The sequence below is a fragment of the Parus major genome, chromosome 1A (assembly GCF_001522545.3).
Source record: "Parus major isolate Abel chromosome 1A, Parus_major1.1, whole genome shotgun sequence".
In the NCBI taxonomy this organism is placed as follows: domain Eukaryota; kingdom Metazoa; phylum Chordata; class Aves; order Passeriformes; family Paridae; genus Parus; species Parus major.
In genome coordinates this window covers 57,671,210-57,692,383 of record NC_031773.1, presented here as the reverse complement: position 1 = coordinate 57,692,383, position 21,174 = coordinate 57,671,210, and the positions used below count along the sequence as shown (strand labels likewise).

Below are 21,174 nucleotides of genomic sequence, written 5' to 3'. Positions count from 1 at the left end.
TCCTTCAAAAATCGGGCACATCTCTCTCTCTGAATGATACCCAGGAACCAATGAAACAAATGTTCTACAGAATTTCTTTTTAAGCCCTGGCAGAACTTTCTTGGTGAAAAGGTTAAAAGCAGAATGATTTAAAGAAACAAAGAGGAAGAACAGATACCAGAACATCTGAAATTACAATTCCTTGTGACTGTTGGGGTAAGGTGTGGGGCACTGATACTTTGATCACCAAACAGGCTCCTCTTTGCCCACATTTCTTTTCTGTGTGCTCCACAGTAAAGAAGAGGGTGAGCATGGCCTGTCACTGCTTTGAGATGGAGCTCAAAATGCTGTCATAGCACACTCCTACAATTCAAGAATTGGAAGCTCCTGAACTCTCTTCCTTGCCAAACCTATGGGCAGATTTTGGCAAGAAAGCTTACCTTGGCTTGTTCTCTGTAATCCATTTTCCACTGCTGTGCAGAAAGAAACTTCTGTTCCAGTGAATTAAGTTCTGCTAGTTCAGACTCCTTCTCTCCTTGATACTGTTAAAAAATATATATATCAAACAGGACAGTTAAATATTTGGCTTATTTCTTACAATTATTTTACACAGAAGAAACAAACTTGGGATATTTGAATGAGTTATTATTTTTTCTTTATGAAACATCCAATTGAGACGTCTGCAGTAGTTTCCAATATGTTACTGTCATCTCAGTAGCTACTGAGCCATATGATAAACATAATGTGACATGATTGTAACCTCTCATTTGAACAGTTTCCATATCAGCATCCTGAAGACAGCTCTAAAGGGAGCTGCTAAAAAATGTAAGCATAATTTGGAAAAAAGGGTGCAAGATTGTTTTATTTGTTCCCTTTTCATTTCCATTATTTTAAAGTCATCTTTTCCCTAGGAGGAAAAAAATATTCTGTGAAGTACAAGAGGAGTAGACAAGAGTGACTCTTTCAAAAAAAATTAGTTTATTGTAAATCTCTTTTTATTTTTTCTTTTTAAACACAAAAATATTTATCTATTACCAATCAGTTTTTGTTCTGAATGCCAGATTGTTGAGAAAAATAAATATACATAATCTCAAATACAAATCACTGTATCTGCCTGAGCAGGGAACTAATTAAGGAATTTGTACCAAATATCCTCATGGGGAACATGAGAAATACATTCAGTTCAAAGCACAGTGGAAATGGGGAAAAAAAATGCATTTCATCAATGAAGAAACACATATCACAAGAGGTAATGTATTTAAATTTATAAAAACTGGAAAATTTCCTCAATATTGTTCCCAAAAATAAGTACAAAAGGAAATTAATTCCTATAAATTACTGGTGTTTTACAGTCCTTGTCTCAAGTTTAGAAATAGGATTAGATTTTTTCATTGAGTAAAAAACTAACCTTTGCTTCAAGCTTTTCTAAGTGCTCTTGATATAGTCTCTCCCTTTCAAGTCTTTCTGCTTCTTCTTGTTCAGCTCTTAATTGGGCTTCAGCTGAGGATTGGGAAAGAGATGAAGGGCATAACTATGCTTTCCTAAATGAAATCTAAAAAATTATTTGGTTACCAGCTGTAATGATAAAACCACTATAAAATGAGCAACATAAATGTTTATCTTTCACTGCACAGAAATCTCCCATATGAAGATTGATCCAAATTAATTTGAATACTTCTAAAACACACTGTTTCTGGTACTGCCCCCTCAGTCTGTGAGGATAAAAGTGAAAACAGGACAGCTCTCTCCATCTGCAGCTTCAATGGACACAGGTTCTCAATCCAAAGGCTTAAGTGAAATTCAGTGCTTGAATCCCAAACTCCTCTTCTTCTTTACTACAACCGCTGGTTTCCTACAATTTAAATTTTACATCTATTTGTTCACTGAAATCCTCTTTAGGATCTGCTACTCCACAGTTCTGGCTTCTCTTTGCTGCCATAGGGTCTAGAAAATTAGAGAGGAAGTGAAAACTAGAACTGATTCAACCTCTACACCTTCAGTCTAAGATGGCACAGCCTGTGCCTCAATCCAGATGTTCCCAAACAGTGACTTGATGTCATCACTTCCAAGTAAATCATACCAAGGCTGTGTGCTGCACTGAGGCAAGAGTAGCAGCAGCTCCCAAATAGGCCTGTGCCCACCTGAGCTGCCACTCCCACCACAAAAGCTTACCAGTGATTAGCAGTCACTGGCAGTCACAGCATGCCCAAACTCCCACTGGGATGGATTAACAGTAAATTAATTCTTCCCAACTTCCTAATTGCAGTAGGAACAACTAGAGAAGAGAGTATTGCTCTGACAGGGAAATGAGATGCAGCACCAAGGAACAGGGAATTTGGCCCACACAAGAGAAGAGGAAGGAATCATTTGTATTTGTGAAAGAGACAGCAATTCACATCTATTTCACGACGTTACTTTCTGCCTGTTCATTTAAAATAAAGGATTTGTCCATCATATCCCCTCTAAATGAAGTGCACAGTACCTCTCAGCTTCGCTTCTTTCTTCGATTTTTTACTTTTGCCATTGGACTTCATGTTTGTAGTAAGGGAGAAGAAAACAAATGTCAGTGTTATTTTAATACAATTTGGCAGTTCCAAAACTCTGTAACTTTGCCCTTCAATGTGATCCCTCAGTTAAGATTTTAGACTCCCTAGACAGCCAAAGAAGCTCCCAGAACAGTAATGCACATTCTGGACTCAATTTTCTTCTCTTTTTTATGACAAGATCTTACAATTAATGTATTTTTCTATGCTAGACATTCCCAAGCACAGCCACAACACAAGACTATTAAAATCTTTTGGTTTAATGTAGAAACTGAATAACAGGCAAATCTGCTAAGAAAGTAGATGCTACAATTTTAAATATTTTAGGAAATACTTGAAAATGTATTTTTGGGACAAGCCTGGCATTTAGAAGCATCTAATTCACAAGACAAAATAGCAAAGAGTTCTCTTTTCTGTTATAAAATCTCACTGCAACTCCCGACAGTTTATTGTTCACCTCCAGCATAATTCTAGAATAACTATATTTTAAATTTGAGGTTCTCAGGAATTATCTGACTACTGGTCCTTCTTCACACACACTTATTTCACACTTTGATTCCAACTATCACACATTCAGATATAAATAACTACTTGGTCACACTACTTGGCATGGCAATAAATCTATTGGCATATATATATATATATATATATATGAATGCAACTCTGAGTACAGAGATTGCCATGAAGCTGGGACAAATACAATGGTGACAATTACGTGTCTCCAGAGTCTGAGTGCATCTTCTTGCATTTGTTACCAAAGCATTCATTTGCAAAATTATTCCAAAATACAGTCAGTAAAATTCACACTTCTACCCATTAGGATTTCAGGAAAGAATTTGTTCTTTTCACTTTGATAAATAAATAATTAAACTGAAAATGGAAAATCTGCTTGTTTCAATTACTTGCAATCACGTTTTAGTCAACTTATTTTCACATTCCAATGACTTAACAGAGCACTGAGAAGAGTGATGCACAGCTAGGGAGGGGTAGATAAATTAATTATCACAGAATTAAGAATAACCCAAAAGATAAATATATGCAACCCAGTTTCCCACAGACTTCTGCCTGTTGTCCCTTCACCCCTCCCAATTCTGTGTTCAGCCTATGGCTCAGATAACAGAGTCCCAGAATCACTCAGGTTGGAAAAGACCTCCAAGATCATCGAGTCCAAGCTGGGCCCAATCCCTGTCTTGTCACCCAGCCCAGAGCACTGAGTGCCAGGTCCAGTCATTCCCTGGGCACCTCCAGGGATGGGGACTCCAAACCTCCCTGGGCAGCCCCTTCCAATACTTGACAAACCTTTAATGATGAAATTCCTGATGATGTCCAACCTACGCTTCACCTGGCACAGTTTGAGACCACTCACTCTTGTCCTGCCCCTTGCTCCCTGGGAGCAGAGCCCAACCCACCCCAGCTGCCCTCTCCTGTCAGGGAGAGCCAGAAAGTCTCCCCTGAGCCTCGTTTTCTCCAGGCTGAGACCTCTCAGCTGCTACTGATGCTCCAGCCCCTTGTCCACCTCTGCTCCCTTCTCTGGACACGCTCCAGCCCCTCAATGTCCATCTTGCAGTGACAGGCCCACAACTGGACACAGCACTGGAGGTGAGGCCTCACCAGTGCCCACGACAGGGGCACAGTGAGTGCCCTGGTCCTGCTGGCCACCCCATGGCTGGGACAGAGCCAGAACACGGCCTCTTTGCCTGGACACCTGTTGCCAAGCCAAACAAGCTGCACTGGCCACGCTCTCTCCAGCAGCGCTACAGGAACATGTGGCCTCCTTGCAAAGAGCACAAAAGCTCGGTGTCCTGGAGACGCCTCTTCCTCCTTCAGATTCAATTAACCCTGGCCAGTTGCCTCAGGAAAAATAAAAAAAAAACCAGATTAAAAAAATAAACACAACAGTGAACAGTGTGTTTCTGTCTACCTACCTTTTTTTTTGGACCCTAAAAGATTAGAAGAGGAAAAAAAAGTAAAGGGAACATCAGTCAACAACATATCAGCCTGAAAGGAACAATTAGAAATACACAATTATTCTGTTAAAATTGGACGCGATCAGCTATTGAAAAACTCTAATGACATTAATTTCAATACTGCAGAAAATTAGCCACTCACACACGACTCTCGGAATGAACTTTGTTTCCACAGACCCATTCTGACAACGAAGTCAGAGCCACCTCCCGGCTGCTTCCACACGGAGCAACCACAGCAGCGAAACCACCGCACAAGGACCTAACGCCGGGGCTCACTAAAGATAACGCGTCCTTCAGGTGCTACATTGAGATTAAAGCCTTTATTCCACCTCCCGGGACTCCGGTAGCTAACGAGGAACACCCCGCTTTCCTCCACCCCCTCACCCTTCCCCTGTCCGGCATGTATCCCGCCCGCAGCCCCCTCCCGCCGCACCATGTCCCGCAGCGGCGGCGCTGCCCCTCAGGCCGCCGAGCCCGGCAGGCCCCGGCGCAGGCGCGGCTCGGGCCGGACGCGCTCCCGGCGCTGCCGGAAAGCGGCGCCGCGGCGGCCCCGGGAGCAGCGGGTGAGGGCCCGGTGCGGCCTTGCCGGGACCGGCGGGGAAGCGGGGATGGCTCCGGGGGAGCGGGGCGGCAGGCAGAGCCAGGGCGAGGTGGCGGCCCGAGGAGCCCCGCAGCGGGAGCTGGATTGGATTCCGGTCGCTTGTGATTTGATTTTGGCTGCGCAGCGTCCAAGGCCAGGCTGGACAGGGCTCTGGGCAAGCTGGGATAGTGGAAGGTGTCCCTGCCCACGGCAGGGTTTGGGACGAGATCATCTTTAAGGTCCTTTTCAAGCCAGGCTATTCTGTAATTTTGTGCTTACAGAAGTAAAAATCGGTTACTTTGTCACTTTTCCTTACGTTTTGCCGGTGCACGCTGGACTCAAGTTGTAATGCACTTAAAGAGTCCTTCAAAAAGTAAAATTTATGAATGCGACAGTTGCAGGAATATACATGTATATGTATTAAATTTTTATATATATATATATAAAATACAGCAATTTTTAATACATAAATATATATGGAGATAAAAAATGCATGAAAATATGTTATTATAAACGTTGCTGTATGAACATATAAAACACATAACAATGTATTCTGTTTATATATCTTTACCACTTTATATATATGAAGATACAGTTTTTTAGCAGACAACAGAAGCAGCTAGGCCAGCTGGTACAGAATTTTAAGGGTGTGAGAAAGCAGCCAATGAACAGCAGAGAGTGTTGCAGCTGTTGAAAGTTATTTAGAAGTTGCTTGTTTTCTGTTTGAGGGTGGAAGGGAAAAGACAATGAAAAGCTAAATATAATAAAAAGTAAGAAAAAAAAAAGAAGAGACAGAATAGAACCAGAATTAGAGTGAATGGGGCTCAGTAGGATACAGAGGTTTTAGGAAGGCTGAGGTGGTTTACTGACTTCCAGAGAAGGCTAATTTCAAATTGATTATCCTTCAGGTAACAAAGCCCAAACAAACAAAAAGTCACACAAGGAGAGTTCATTGAAATGTGAGAATGGCCAATTCCTTAAGAAGTGAAGTGATAAAACTGTACAAAAATGTAAGTGTCTTAAATGCCACCAGCACTTAACCAGAAAATGAACCCCCTCTCAGCGTGCACTCAGTTAATTAAAAACACATTATTCTTTTCTCTCTAAGCTGCTGTACCTTGGAAGAGAGTATCCCAAAGGAGCAGACTACTTCAGAAGCCGTTTGAAAGCAGCTTTTCTAAAAAACAAAGATGAGACAGACCCTGAAAAAATTAAGCAACTGATTGCCCGGGGAGAATTTGTTATAAAGGAGCTGGAGGCTTTGTACTTCCTGAGGAAATACCGAGCCATGAAGCAGCGCTACTACAGTGATGACAAGCCCTGATCTGCCTTAATCACACACCCAGGAAAGGTAACAATAAAAGAGCTCTAACTGCAAAAGAAGTGAAATGTAAATCCTTCCTGGTCTTCTAGAACCCAAATCAGGGAGCTGCTTCCCTGCCAGGAGTCACTTGGAGGGTTTGGGGTGTGCAGGTTATGAGTAATAGGTTTTCCTCTGCTGCTTTTGACCTCCTCAACCAAAACTTCAGGTATGAAACGATTTTGCAGGAAGGAAGGTCAGCCCTGTTCTGTTTCACTGCAATGTATGTGTTGAACAGAAACTCTTCTTATCCCATACCTGTGTGTTTCGGTGTCAGTTCAAGATGCTGTGCTTTGTTACCTAAAAGATGAACCTGATTTGAAAAGTCCTCCACATTGAATGATCCATTTCCCCTGGAAATGAGCACCCTCTCAAAAGTGAAGTTCCCAGCCCTGGAGAGTGAGTGCTGTGCTCAGTTCTTGTCTCCTCAGTTCAAGGAAAGACAAGGAGCTACTGGAGAGGATCAAGCAGAGGCCATAAACATGAGGGGTCTTGAGCATCTCTTATGAGGGACTGCAGGAACTGGGCTTGTTTAGTCCAGAGAAGAGAAGACTGAGAAGGGATCATCAATGCATATAAATATCTCAAGGGTGGGTGCCAAGAGGACAGTGCCAGCCTCTTTTCAGTGGTGCCCAGCAACAGGACAAGGAGCATTGGCAGTAAACATAATGCAAGAAGTTCCACCTCAGCAGCATGAGGAAGAATTTCTGTACACTGAGGTTGGCAGAGCCCCAGAACAGCTGCCCAGGGAGGGCCTGGAGCCTCCGTCTCTGGAGACATTCCAAACCCACCTGGACATGCTCCTGTGTCACCTGCTCCAGGTGACCCTGCCTGGGTAGAGGGGTTGGATTAAATGCTCTCGAGGTCCCTTCCAACCCTGACTATTCTGTGAAAGTAAATTCTTGAAGCTTTTAGCCTCATCTGCTGAACTTGCACACCTTGCTGTGTCAGGGAGACAACTGCGGGGTCAGGAAAGGGAGCATTTGAACAATAGTGCTTTAAGCACTTGGGCCTTGAAGACAATTCCTGCTACTGCTGATTTCTGCTGTTGTGTAATTGCTGCAGCAGGAATAGAAAACTTGATCTTTGACCCTGGAAGAGAAGTTTGGTCATAGCTGTTTGCTCCAGGCTGTCTCCGTTGGCCTTGGCTTGACTCACACTTGTGTCAGAGCTGATACTGTTGGGTTGGTTGGTGTTTCCACCAACTAAATGACATTGGAGAGAGAAATAGTCTTTGAAATATAGGTAAGGAATCACTGCAGTAGAGCTGTTGGCAGCAGCAAGTCTTCACACTGGCAATAAGGAGTGTTTTAAGATCACTCAAAGAATTGCCAGCAAAGGCATCAGCAAAACCAGATTTAATATAAAAGCGAAAGTGTGACAAAGTCCATTCAACAAGGTTCACTCCACTATTTACTAGATAGTTAAAGCACAAAATAAAAGCAAACTAAAATCTACAATCTATTGATCTAAAACCAAAATCAACCAAAATGTATCTCTGAGGATGCTGAGGATACAAAAAGGGTAAGGATGGAAAAGAGTATGGATCAAAGAATAAAGGAATAAGGGAGATGCTCCTGTTGAATCACAAAGTTCAAAGTGGACCCCCATGCAAAACTGAACCCCAGATCTGACCAGTGGTTTATGTCTGAAGCTTTAACAGCACTTAGTCCATAGTTTAATTTAAAACATACAGAATTTCTCATCTGCACAATAGCAACTCACTTGTAGGCCTGAGTTACTTGCAGACCTACAGTACTTAGAATCTCTGAGAGAACTATCCACTGTACATTTTCTATAGCATATCCACAGAAACAGTCCTGAAGGAGTATGTACAAGGTATACAATTCCCCTGGAATTCACTGAAGCACTTAGGTTGGATACCTTTGCATCTTGTCAGTGGCTGAAGGGTTGAGCCTCAAGGAAAGGCAGCATCATCATTCCATGCTCTGTTGTCACTGCTGGTCCTCCAAATACAGCAAACAGGAGTTCAATGGCTCTGAGGTGCCACACAGAGGGAGATTTCTGGTCACTGCTGTCCAGGAGAGCTCTGAGGGCCTCACTCAGGCCCACTCTTTATAGGGTCACAAGAGAGGTGGGTTTATGTATGTATGTATACATACTATTATGTATGTATGTGTGTTTATGTAAAACCACAGCAATTTTCTATCCTGACCACAATCCAAGTCAGTAATGCCCTTTGGAATTTCAAAAGCAAAAATGCTGTTCCACTGAGGGTGTTCAGGCAGGCAAAGTAAGTTTCCAAAGCTGTTGGTTACAAAGCAGGAGCTCTTCAGACAGCACCAATTCCTGGAAACTGTTCCTGAAGAGCTCCAGACAACCTTAGCCCAGGTGCTGAATGAGCATTTCTGAGATTACAGCTGCCTGAGGAGGGAGCAGGGGATGCAGCAGCATCCTCACAGAATTCTAGGACAGAATTTAAGAAGTGATGGCAGATTACAGTACCTTGCCATGAAACGCACATGCTCCAGTTTCTGTCACCACACTGATGTGAAAAACTCCTTCAAGATCAACTGAGCTTCTCTGCACTTCCACCTGCTCTGAGCAGCCACCTCTCTCAGAGACAGGGACACCAAGGGGGGCAAGGACAGCAGCTCTGGGACAGGCAGCACCAGCAGAAGTACAAGACAGAATGGAGAACAACTGCCAAGCACATGGAATTTGTGGGATGCCCTGTTACCTGAAATTCTTGCACAAGAAAAGGAAGCTGGGACAGACATTCACAATAACTATTTTTTATTACATTACAATAAATAGGAGCAGTACAGTTTGACAAAAAAATGACAAATTCCAGATCACCTCACAGCACATACTCCTAAAAACATTAAAAATTTTAAAACAAACAGTGGTCTTTTTTTTTTTTTTCCTTTTTTAACTTAATGTCTGGCATGACCAACATTCCTAGGTCACACAACCAAATTATGGAAAAACTGGATCACACTGCATATGTTCCACATCAAATAAAGCACAATGTACAAAATGTGCATGTTTCAGTTTACACTATACAAAAATAGTTAAAATACATTCCAGGTAAACATATTACATTAAGAAGTCATTCTAGTAAGAAGTTGGCACTCAAGAGGAAAAAGCAGAAGTATTTTCAACATGAAAACACAAGACAGTGGAATAAAGAAATGTTAGGAAAGATTTACCATCTATGTAGCTTTATGTAAACTTGAGACACAATGATTTGTTTTACAGTTTGATGGTCTTTGAAGGTAATAATTGTATTGCTTCATAGTCTAGACAAGAGCAGAAGATTGTGTGTGTCAGTATTTACCCATTATCCTGTTACTGTAACAAGGCTCACACAGCAAAAAAGTAGCAAAAACTTTCAGGGCACAGAAACTGGTCAGAATAATTCCTTTTGGAGCAAACCAAGGATTCAGGTATTTGGCAGAGTTACATAAAGCTACTGTAAGAAGGTGTTACTCCCTGACACATGGCAGTTTGACATGGTGACGTGGGCAGTGACTCCCAGGCTCAGGAGCTGCTCTCAGGACACACAGCACCCAAGGATGTTCTGTGGAAGCATCTCAAACAGGGCAGTGATGATGGAGCAACTTGTGCAAGCTACAATCCAACCTGCTTCACCAAATCTTAACAGGAAGACAAAACTGCATGACAGTGGCAAGGATGGGGTTGGGTTGGGTTTTTTTTCAAGTAAATAAGGGCTAGTCTAAATGGATTTTGTACTAGTTTAATTAGACTGGCAGCCACAGCTCACTTTTGCTGAAAAACTCCAACATTGGTTCATATATAGCTTTATAGTAGAGCTACCGAAATCCACTTTTGATGAAGACATTTCAGCTACAAATTCTCCTAACAGCTCTTTGTTAAATTAATATCAGAATTTTAGACCAGCCCTAATTTCACATGCAGTGTGACTCAGTTACCAAAATTAAAGTAACCTTAAGATTACTTTCATTTGCTCAACACTTAAAACCCACTTTTGCTATGTTCTTCATGTATTATCAAGAGTGTATAAAATGTGCAAATAACTGTCTCTGACACATTTTAACCTTGGAAGCTCTGAAATACTTTGTGACATTAAGAATCTGTTCTTACTCCTTACTGGTCCTTACAGTATAAGGTTAGGTTCTCCTGCTAATGTTTTTCAGAATATTTCATAACCTACATTTCACACTGAAGCTGAGAGGAGTGGAAGGGTCTGGATTGTGGTGAAGGGTGGGAATAGTGGGCACAGGCAGGAAAAGGCCTGATTTCTCCCAGACACAATGAAATTAAAGAATATGGAGCAATCCAGATACTCTGTGTTCCCTGACAGCTTTGTAGGTCCCCACCTACAACAGTCACTCTGGGATTTTTTTTTTTGTGGAAGCAAAATAATACTTCTCACAGAAACGGTCCCAGTTACACAGTGCAATTTTTACATACCTGTGTAAAATTTCCATGGAATACCTTAGGTTAGGGCAATGCTACTATACCCTGTTCCAAGTTTTCCAGTGTCCTGAACTGTCCTACTTCAATGTCTTGTGATCTATTTTTTGGGTACACCAGTCACACCTTCCAGTGTCACTCTGCAGCTGAGTTAGCTCCTGTGAAGAAGTGCACCTTCAGGAACCAAAGCTCTCCTGAAACAAACAACTCCACATTTACAGGGAGACACTAGGAACTGGAAACACTGGAACTACTGGCTCATACTTCAGTGAATAACTAGGTCTACTGCAGTACCAAAAAGTGAAAGCTCCTGCAAAAATCCTGCATTAATTCCAATCAGAAAAAAAAAAAAAAAAAAAAAAAAAAAAAAAAAAAAAAGTGGTGGGAGAAAAGAACAAAAATCACAAGACAATCACAGAGAAAGACAACATTAAACTCTTGGTGCAGCTTCATGACAGCCTAGACACTGGAATGCCACTCACCAACCACTGAATCTATACTTCACAGACATCACACAAACAACACTGACTCTGGAAATCATGTTCTATGCTGACAGATTGTGCAAATTCCACACCATTTCCATGGCATAGTGGATTTCAAAATTATTTGCATGAAGCAGCTAAATTCAACTCTTTCATTCACTCATTTGATGTTACTAGAATTTAGAATTTCTCCCCTATTTTTCACAAAATGGGCATCTGGAAGTATTTAATGCCACTCTTGGGGGGGGGAAAAAAAGAATGGTTTTACTCCACTGTGTAATTTAGGATTGATTCTGATTTAATTCTTATGGTAAATTCTGGGTCCATGTATGAATTAACCTAAGAATTTGAATCAATTTCTCTGTTAAGGCATTCTAGTATTTCCTAGGGACACTCAGGGTGAAATCTTGACTCTACCGAACAAAGCTACTCAAAAGCTTTGACACAGGGGGATTTCACCTTGCTCTTCAGACACAAAAACTCAGTGAAGCTCTTAAAGCAATGCATTAACAATAGCAAATCAACCTAATTAGAACTTTTACTTTTTCCATTGCCAGGTGTGCATTGTTGTCTTTCTAAAAATTTTTTTTTTTTTTAATTTTTTATAGAAAAAATAGAGTATTTAAGGAGTGACCGTGACAAATTGCAGTGAAATTTTTTTTTTGAAAGTTTTCTTTTTACATTCATTAAAGTTGATCTGAAATGCTACAAGACTAGATGCCTAGAAGCAAAATCTACAGGAAGACTATAAAGGCTTCTGGTCTCTCTCTATTGCAATCAGTCTAAAATAAAGGAAAGGCTGAAATGAAAGCTTCTTTTGCTAACTAGTCCTTTTTCCCAACCAAATTTATAAACCCAAAAATTTTGAGGGGATGTTAAAATGTGTAGAGCATCATTTGTTTGCTTTGCACACAGAACAGAAGTTCACAATCAGTAAGAAAAATAGGAAGTTAGCAACTGTGCATGCACCAAAGAGTCCTAAGACAGTTCTCGGGCTTTCTGTGGATATTTTTTTTTGTTTGTTTTGGGTTTTTGTTGTTTTTTTGTTGTTGTTTTTTTTTTTTATTTTCACAGGCATTGCTAGTTCAAGAACCAACAGTCAAAGAATACTGGCACTTTAAGAGGAATGAAGTTTCCACTGTCATTTAAAACAAGCATTCAGGTAAAGCTAACAGGATCATGAAGCAGAAAGTAAAGTAATGCTAAAACAAATGCTAATAATTTAGTGTAATGTACAAAATTACTTCAGTACTTCTTAAGAATAAGGATAAATTGTATTTACATAATTATACACTTTGTCTTTGTCTTCTTTTTCTTCTTTTTACCATCTTTGCTCATCTTCTCTTTGTGTTTTCTGATTTCTCGAACTAATGTGTAGAAGGCATCATCAACACCCTGAAAAGATATAGAAAGACACAAATTAAGATCAGGTTCAGACAGGGATTCCATCCACACATTTTCCTGCCTGGCATCCTTTGAACAATGAATCCTGGCTGCAGGACTAATTCTGTTCCTCTCTGGAATTCTGAGCAGCACTGACACAATCACCTGAGGGAGCTGCTTTGGTACCAGCAGGAGCTGACACCTGCTGCCCTGTTCCTCAGCTGCTCCTAAACCAGGCTTAGGGCAGCCTGCAGGTTACTCACAGGTGCTCCACAGGTGAAATTCCATTGTTGATGTGGGAGGGAAGGTAATGAAATGTGTCCTGCCCTCACTTCCGTCTCCAAGAGCACACCTTGCTCCACCTCAAGCTAGAAAAGTATCATACAGAGTGTGTATTTATATAATAGCACCTCACAATTGGGTTATCAGTATATGTTATCACAGAATCATAGAATGGCCTGGATTGGAAGGGACCTTAAAGATCTTCCATTCCAACCCAAACACCTTTCACTACCCCAGCTTGCTCCAAGCCCCATAGAGCCTAGGACATTTCCAGGGATAGGGACCAGCCACAGCTTCTCTGGGCAATGTGTGCCATGGCCTCAGCACCCTCACTGGGAAGTTGTGAGGCATTAAGTATCTTTATTTATGATTTAATAATCTATATACAGCTTTGGAATATGAATTCTAATATTTGTACCAATAATTCAATACCAAAGACACAGATATGCTTTATCCACATATTCTGATGATTTATCAGAGGCACATTGATACAATAATCACACCACAGTTTTATAAATCTTTACACATGCAAATCAATCAAATCAATCCCATGTCCCAGTGGCAAGTTATTTGATACGTCATTCTATTCAACTTCAAAAGTTAAGGACACTTGAAACACATTTTCTGTGGTGATTGACAGTCACTTAAAATCTCCATGGCTCCAAGACTTAAGCTACAGTCACAAAAGCTGATGTTTGTTCACATTGAGTAGCTTCTCATTATTTTCAGAGGTAATTGCAGCTGACCAAAATTAACTCTGATCTAAAGAGACCAGCATATCCAAAAGCCCGATATGAACCACTATCAAGTACAACGTTGTACAATGTACTTTGTTACAACTTACTTATGGGAAACAATTTATGGCCTTGCTATCATGTTGCTTCAAATCCCACTAAAATACTCATGTTGTCAGTCTGCCTTTACATCTAATAATTTGAGTACAGGCAGTTATAAAAGCTTTAAGATAAAAATTTTCTTGATTCTTTCCTGCCTTACTCTTTATATCTTTTAGATAGATGAGAAATATTCCTGTTTTACAGCAGCCAAATGCATCAGTATAGAACTGGATCTAGAAATTCAGCCATATGAGTTTGCCTTCAAGCTGCCAAAAACAAAATAACATTGCATTTCCTCCTCTATTCCTATTTCAGTAAAGAACTGAAAGTGAACTCTGAAAAAACAAAAAGCCAAAAATCACCTAATTTGTTAATGGTTCAGCCAAACTCCAAGTGGTGATGAAACTTAATATGAAAAGTCCAAACAACAGGGAAGTGTGAAATAGCTTCACTTAAAAAGCAGCACTCAGTATAAGCTAAATTTATTTAAAACCTTCAAGTTCATAAAAGATTTACACACAACTGATGTTCAAAGTCCTTGGCAGTGTATCTCTCAATATTAATAGCACACTTTTGCATATTACAAGACCATGCAAACAACTTGTTCTACATTTTGAGGCATTGCTGGCCAATGTAAAATGGATGCCTAGTGGGAAAATAGCCTTACTTCTGCAAAAGGTCAGGTCACTCATTAGTTTTTGGAAAATTAAAAATACCTCATATTACTTTGGAGAGAACTAGTTTATTTTGTTTACAGCTTCAGCATTAATGCACATAGACAATATGTAGCAATGTTCAAATAGGAAAATGGTATAGAACAACAGTTCATGATTCCACTGGAGGTCTCAGTATTAAGAAGGGGGAGGACAACACTAAGAATCAATCACAACAGACAAAACAACAGTTTCATACTTCAAACACAAGAACCATGTAAGAACAACCTCTGCCCAAGACTGTTCACACTGCCTTATAGAACCACCTTTCAGAACTGGCTTTCAGTTGGTGCCTTCAAATCAGACACACCTAAAAACTGCAATTTAAGTCTTCAAACAAAAATCCTCCCTCATTAAACTTGTTTTAAAATATATGCAGAGAAAATAACTTGTACAAAGTAATACCCAGATACAATCATGATCCTTTAAACACACGACTTCCCAATCAAGGCTGAAATTTTTTTTTCTACCTAGTAAGATGAGTATCTTTTAAATACAGCACATGCTGCAACACAGAATCATAGAATGGTTTGGGTTGGAAGGGATCTTAAAGATCATCTCATTCCAAGCTCTTGCTGTGGGCAGGGACACCTCTCACCAGATCAGGTTACAGAACTGACCTGGCTTTCATCCTTTTATTTACATCTTTGCAGACCAAGCCTCACTAATTATTGATTATGTTTGGTCCTGCCACAATTCATGTTCAATTCAGGTCATTAACAGAACATGACATACAAAACTGTGCTTAGACCAATTGTGAGTCAGAAGTGGAGAACACAAGGTAAGGTCTTTCACTTTTCAGCCTGCCCATTAAATTTTAAATCTAAGTAGTGGATACTGTCTCCAGAAGGTCCCTAAAGGCATCAATGCTGTGAGATCAAAGACTCCCAACCTTTCCAGTCAGCTCTTTCAGTAGGAAGGGACTGCAGGCAGCTGACCTTCCTCCCTCTGACAATGCACTTATTGTGTGCAAGCCTTCGGGGAAGTTAAGAGGTACTGAATGAGAGCTTTAAATTCAGGCTTAGATTAGAAACTCACAATTCCCCGTGCAGACTCAGAACTAAACCCCAGAGCCTCACTAAAAGTGCACTGACAGGCCTTGCTCCTGGCCCTTGTTCTTCCAAAGGGCAGAGGGAACAGAAACAACAGAACTGATCCCACAGGAACAGCCTGCTCCTGGCTACAAGTTTGCTTTTGGAGCCCCACATGGACCCACGGCTTCAGAAAAGTCTGGAGGTGTGGCTGCACCACCACAGGCATACGTGAGACTGAGCAATGAACCTGGCTGGCAATAACAAACACCAAATTCATAAGGAATTTGGAATTCCTTAAAATCCCTGTCCCAAAAATAACCCTTACAAAATTTCTAATTTGTAGTTCTTTCTTGTATTTTTTTAATATAGAATGCATATATACATACACATGTGTCAGCTGCGAGGAACAGAAGTTATTTGTACACCTCTGCAGTACTATGGAAGGAAACCATTAAATTGCAGTTTAATCAAGGACTTAGGCATTTTTAAATTCAAATCTAGAACTTTTCTAACTCAAACTTTTTCCTATTAACCCAGCTCAACCCAGATTATATAATCTAGATGTCTGCATGTAGCATGCTTTTTATTTCAAAAATCTGATGCTTAAAATAAAAAAAAAAAGAGTTATTTTGAGGATTTCACATGGAGTTTCAGAGATTTCTCCCTGCTAGCTGAGCAAAAGATGTTCTGTCCTTTCTGCTTTACTGAATAACAGCCAAAGGAATGAAACTCTTGGAAAGCATCAGCAGTTCATGGCAGTCTGGGTAGTCAAAGTTTTCAGTTTCCTTGTGGAAGATTAATATAACTTAAGAAGGCATCCCACAGGCAGCAAGAAGATAAACAATATTCCAAGAGGGAGAAAAACACTCTGAACAGTCCAACTTGATTATTCATGGAATACTATCATTGCAGTCTGTGTTACAATGAGTATTTCTGAAGTCTAAAATCCCAGCTGTAAGGTTCACACCATGAGGTGCTGCTCTCCTTAATCACCTACTACACATCACACTGAAATAATACATTCTTTTACTGACTGGAAAGTAAAACAAACCAGGCTGGGTTAAACATCAGACTTCTCATTTCACTCAAATCACTACTGAGCTACAGCTGTGCCATAATAATTTTGGAGTGTGCTTCCTCCAGCTTAACTCTCTAAATAAAAAATTGCTGAAAAAGCATATCAATACCATGTAGAATTCACTTGGGAATAAAGGCAAATGATTCCTTTTCTAAGCAGACTCCTGAAGTTCAAGAGCCTTAGATCCAACACTATTTTCTAAACAGGGTGCAGGGAAAAAAAGAAAACACAACAACAAACATCCAAAAGTCAACAATATCCACTGCTGACAAAAGATTTCCCTCACTGGAAAAAAAGATGCAAAATCCCCCAAAAATACTTCTCTTGGACATCATCATCAGAAAGTAGGAAGCTGGTAGAAAGAAAACATGTGTTCACTGAGACATAAACAAGAACTCTGCAATCTGCAAAAATCCTTCCACTGAAAACCACAATTCCTCCCATCCTATTCTCATTCTCCCAACAGGAAGGGAAAGCAGACAGATCTCAGAATCTTTAAAGTCCCAGTATAAAACAAAATAATTCTACTCTGTGGTATGGTTATAACAGTAACACATCAAGTTCCTAAAAAGTTGATTTCCAGAAGGCTACAGGGCTTAAGCAATTTAATTTCTAATGCTCTCATCAAAAGTCACCTTGCCCAGCTTCTGTTGTTTTTGATAGGCAGGGAAGGATTACACAAGGTGTTTTGATGGCATCAATTTTGGTAATATTTGGATGCAAGACTAGGGAGCTTCATGACTGAAGCTTCCAGTTTCTTGCAAAGGAAACCTGTGATGCAAAGAGTACCACAAAGTGATTGAATCATATAATTAATGTCAGGAAAGACTTCCAAGAGCACCAAGTCCAACGTCTAACTTATCAGCAACTTGTCAACTACGTCATGACATTAAGTGACATACAATCATTTCCTGAACATCTCCAGGAAAGTGGACTCCATCATTTTCTTTAGGAAAAAAAAAAAACCAACTAAATAATTACCTCTGAACAGTCATTCATCACTTAAAAGCTGAGACTAACAGGCCTGAGCAGATCTATTAAAAACTGGTATGAATCAAAATTTCTTCCCCAGAAAGAGAACAAAACCCCCTCACTGAGAAGAATATTCCCACAGTGTGAGTCTCTGGAGGACACAAGCCAAATTCTACTACTTCTCTGCCACATATTCTGAAGTACAAACACACACCTTGAAAAATGAACAGTTTTTCTTTTACAAAATGGGTCATTCCAGGTCGTCCTCCAGTTGGGCAAGTATATAACGAGTAACAACTTACTCTCTGAAATAGTGCAATAGAAGGTAGAAAATTAATGGGATAGGAATATCTGCAAGGGGCTGCTCCAATAGTTCAAAAACCCCTGGAAGTGATTTAGACATGTACTTCCTCCACACCAGCTTCTTCTGTCCTCACCTCCTCCCCTTTTTCTAACAGTGCAATATATAGATTAAAAAAAAGATTTTGTGAGAATTTGGGTATTGGGGTTTTTTCTTGCATTCTTGTTGGCTTTGGCTTAGCCCCCTCTCTCCTCCAGTGTTCCTTCACTGTTGCTCAACCCCCACCTCTTGTAAAGGCTCTCAAAAATAGGTAAAACCCTATTTTGTCCAAATCTGTATGACTCACGGCATTGTAATTGCACAAAAAAATCCTGGAAATTGTAAGGTTACATTTTTTAAGCTGGGGAAGAACAAGGAAAAAATAGCATGGCATAAGGAAGGGCCTGAGAATTAAGAAATCCTGTACACCAGTCAAATACTATTTTGCTGGATTAGGAACCTCCTATTTCTGAACCTGAGGAGGACTTCTAAGTGCTATAATCATTTCCTCCCAGTTCATCAGCCTGAAGCTTCAGCCAATATTCACTTCAACAGCATCTGCAATATATTCCTAATAAAACTTCCTCCTAACTTCTTCCCACTCAGAATGGTCCCTCCATTTCCCAGCTGGAGAATTCAACATGTGGCAAAGACTTTTTGTTATTCCATTTATCAAAACCCCATGAAACAAAGCAAATCCATATTCAGGACACTGAAATGTGATTGGTTTTATATCTGAAATTGTGTCATTGATTAGCCACAAAACGTCTGATTGGCAAGATACCCTCAATCAGTTTTATTTTGGCAAGTGATTCGCAACCCTTACCCTGGTACATTACAAACTTACCCTGTTACATTACAAGGCATTTTTTAATTTTCACACACCCTGGAGTCTTTTCTTCTTTGCTGATTTTTTTCACTCTGTACTGTCGGATCTCTCGCACCAATGTATAAAAAGCATCCTCCACTCTCTGCATTGTAAAACACAACTCCTTAAAAATCGCTTTGTTAATGACTGAGACAAGATGGGACACCCATGGAAGGGGAATAAATCACAACAAAACCACTGAAATTATGAGCTTTACTTGAGAAAAGTAAATGGGTTTATGTATTTAAAATGCTGGGATTGCTCATCTGCTGCTTGATAAGTACTTAATTCAAGCTTAATTCAACATTTATTGATTACCAATTATTGTGAATATCTACACTTCAAGCCCTGCTTTTCTTTTGTGCATAGTAACGTTGGGCAAAAAAAAGAGTAAGACTTACTTTCTTCCATTGCTGAAAATGATACTGCTTGTGTTACTGAACTATTCCCACATTTCTGTGGGCATGGATGTATGCAGGAGGCACAAAACCTTAACAGATTGTGAACTAGGGGCTACACACATAGTTAAAGCACCCACTTGCAGTTTTGAGGAAAGCTGAGAACACGTTACTGTTTGGGCAAAGAAAAGCAAGCCTCTTCTTTATGCAAGAAGGGAAACTGCAAAAATCCATGGATCAAGCCAACAAAGTATTAAAAAAGTTCATCCAGGTGATTTCAAAAGTGGTTATAAAGAAATAGAATTTTCTAAGAATCCTAAATTTGGGGCAGTGTTGTTTTTAAAGCTACTAACTTTGTGAAACAAGCACTGTGTTATTTAATTTAGGAAAAGTGGTATCTGAGCCATGGCAGCAAATGTTCAGTTTTGTAATCTTTAAAATCTTTGTACATCAACAAGACACACCTGATCTGTTCCTCCGGGCCAGACTCCACAACCAGGAGGGTCCCATAACAACAACTAAATGCAAACAATCTGTGAAGTTCTGCTGCTCAGATTTTAATCTGCTGCAGGAATGTTCCTCATGAGTTCTAGGGATGACACAGAGCTACATGTTTTACTTCTCCAGTCCCACACCTTACTTTTCTGCAGCTCTGCATTTAGGCCACTTGGATATGACACCACAAGCATTAAAAAAAAAAATGTATGGAGACTGAAGACATCTTTAACCAAATACAATATAAAGAGAAACAGCACCAGCTCTAAGTTATAACAGTTCAAAATTAGCCTATCTGTGAATAAATTTCATGATTTATATCAATCTCTGAGGATGTTCTTATTAGAACAAGATGAAAAATGTTCCACTGCAGCTTTTGAAGGGGAGAGCAAATCTCTCCTGTGCCTTACTATCAATCTCAGTACTTGTCTCCTCGATCAGATCAAAAGGGCTGTTAGTTTAATAACAAACTCATCATTTGGAAATAAAGCCAGGACACACTGATGATTGTGGTAAGCAGCACAACTGCTTAAGCCCCAAAACTTTATTACTACCAATGGACAGTCTGGGCTTTTATTTGGCAGATTTTCCATAAATTCTCTTTCCATTTTCGTATTATGCACTGAATAACTGAAAAGCCAGCCAGCATTTACTGCCACAATTACTGGGTCATTTTGCATGACCTGTGCCAAAGGTTATCACATGGAACATTTACCTTTAACACACTGTTGCTTATCTGAGGGTTCTTCTGAACTACGGCCTCTTCAATTTGAAGATTAAATGAATTAGGTTTATTTTTTGGATTGTACTTCCCTGTAGAGACATAATGTGCCCTCTTAGGATGCAGTCAAGAATGGCCAAGTCTTACATTCCAGGTCTGACAGGTTGCAAAACGTAAGGAAAGCCACTAAAACAGGCAAAATCCAAGTAAAGCTCATACTTCCATGTTTTTTCTGGAAGGAATGGAAGTTTCTTTCTGAAGTGGGAACAGCAAACATTGATCAGCTGCTATGTGCCAAAGCACAGGCTGTACAAGGATCAACATTTTTGCAAATCTACTGTTTTGCAGCAGAAAGATGTAATTTGATTATGGAGCTTTCACATGAAAAATTAGGTAACAATTGTTGAGTCAACATTTATTGCCAACTTTCCCATCACCAGTAGGAGCTGTAATTTGCTTTAGCAATGCAGAGAGATGGAGAAATACAGAGTGAGAAAAGAAATTGCTATTACTGCCACCACCAAGAATAGACTTATGAACCCTGCTGAAAGAGATTATTCTGAAAGAAAATCTGTACAGACACATATTTGCTTATATCATTAGCACAAGGTGACATTTTAAAGAGCCAGATGCCAATCCTACAAACTTAAGTAATTTTAATACCAATTCAAGACTCTCTAGTATTTTTTTCCTTCAATAAGCAATGACCATATATATAAAC

At 40.0% G+C, this 21,174-nt stretch overlaps 3 protein-coding genes across 10 annotated transcripts in view; 1 reads left to right on the top strand and 2 right to left on the bottom strand.

Moving 5' to 3' along the window:
* CASC1 (cancer susceptibility 1) overlaps nt 1–4,999 on the bottom strand; it is a 15,992-nt gene extending 10,993 nt beyond the window's left edge. For 2 of the 4 annotated variants that reach the window (XM_033514182.1, XM_033514185.1), the window contains exons 1-5: nt 4,923–4,999; nt 4,448–4,462; nt 2,462–2,507; nt 1,388–1,479; nt 420–521 (exon numbers count right to left, since the gene is read on the bottom strand). In XM_033514182.1, the coding sequence (XP_033370073.1) occupies nt 420–521; nt 1,388–1,479; nt 2,462–2,507; nt 4,448–4,462; nt 4,923–4,925 (258 nt within the window). In that variant the 5' untranslated portion in view covers nt 4,926–4,999. Of the gene's footprint in view, nt 1–419; nt 522–1,387; nt 1,532–2,461; nt 4,235–4,447; nt 4,463–4,922 lie in introns of those variants that run through there. The other 2 variants (XM_033514183.1, XM_033514184.1) reach the window with 2 other exon arrangements.
* Nucleotides 4,700–12,624, top strand: ETFRF1 (electron transfer flavoprotein regulatory factor 1). Of its 3 annotated transcripts, none has more exons than XM_015627950.3 (4): nt 4,700–4,786; nt 5,978–6,079; nt 6,178–6,420; nt 12,408–12,624. In XM_015627950.3, exons 2-3 carry the CDS (start codon nt 6,035–6,037, stop codon nt 6,391–6,393), a joined length of 261 nt encoding a protein of 86 aa, XP_015483436.1. In that variant the 5' UTR covers nt 4,700–4,786; nt 5,978–6,034; the 3' UTR covers nt 6,394–6,420; nt 12,408–12,624. The 3 variants fall into 3 exon arrangements, with proteins under 3 accessions (XP_015483436.1, XP_015483438.1, XP_015483437.1); XM_015627952.1 differs by lacking the exon at nt 4,700–4,786 and adding an exon at nt 4,984–5,052; XM_015627951.3 differs by lacking the exon at nt 4,700–4,786 and adding an exon at nt 5,200–5,308.
* The window catches only part of KRAS (KRAS proto-oncogene, GTPase), a 24,436-nt gene continuing 12,579 nt past the window's right edge, over nt 9,318–21,174 (bottom strand). Inside the window, exon 5 of one of the 3 annotated variants that reach the window (XM_015627947.3) lies at nt 9,318–12,728. In XM_015627947.3, the coding sequence (XP_015483433.1) occupies nt 12,612–12,728 (117 nt within the window). In that variant the 3' untranslated portion in view covers nt 9,318–12,611. Of the gene's footprint in view, nt 12,729–18,279; nt 18,943–21,174 lie in introns of those variants that run through there. The other 2 variants (XM_019006689.2, XM_015627946.3) reach the window with 2 other exon arrangements.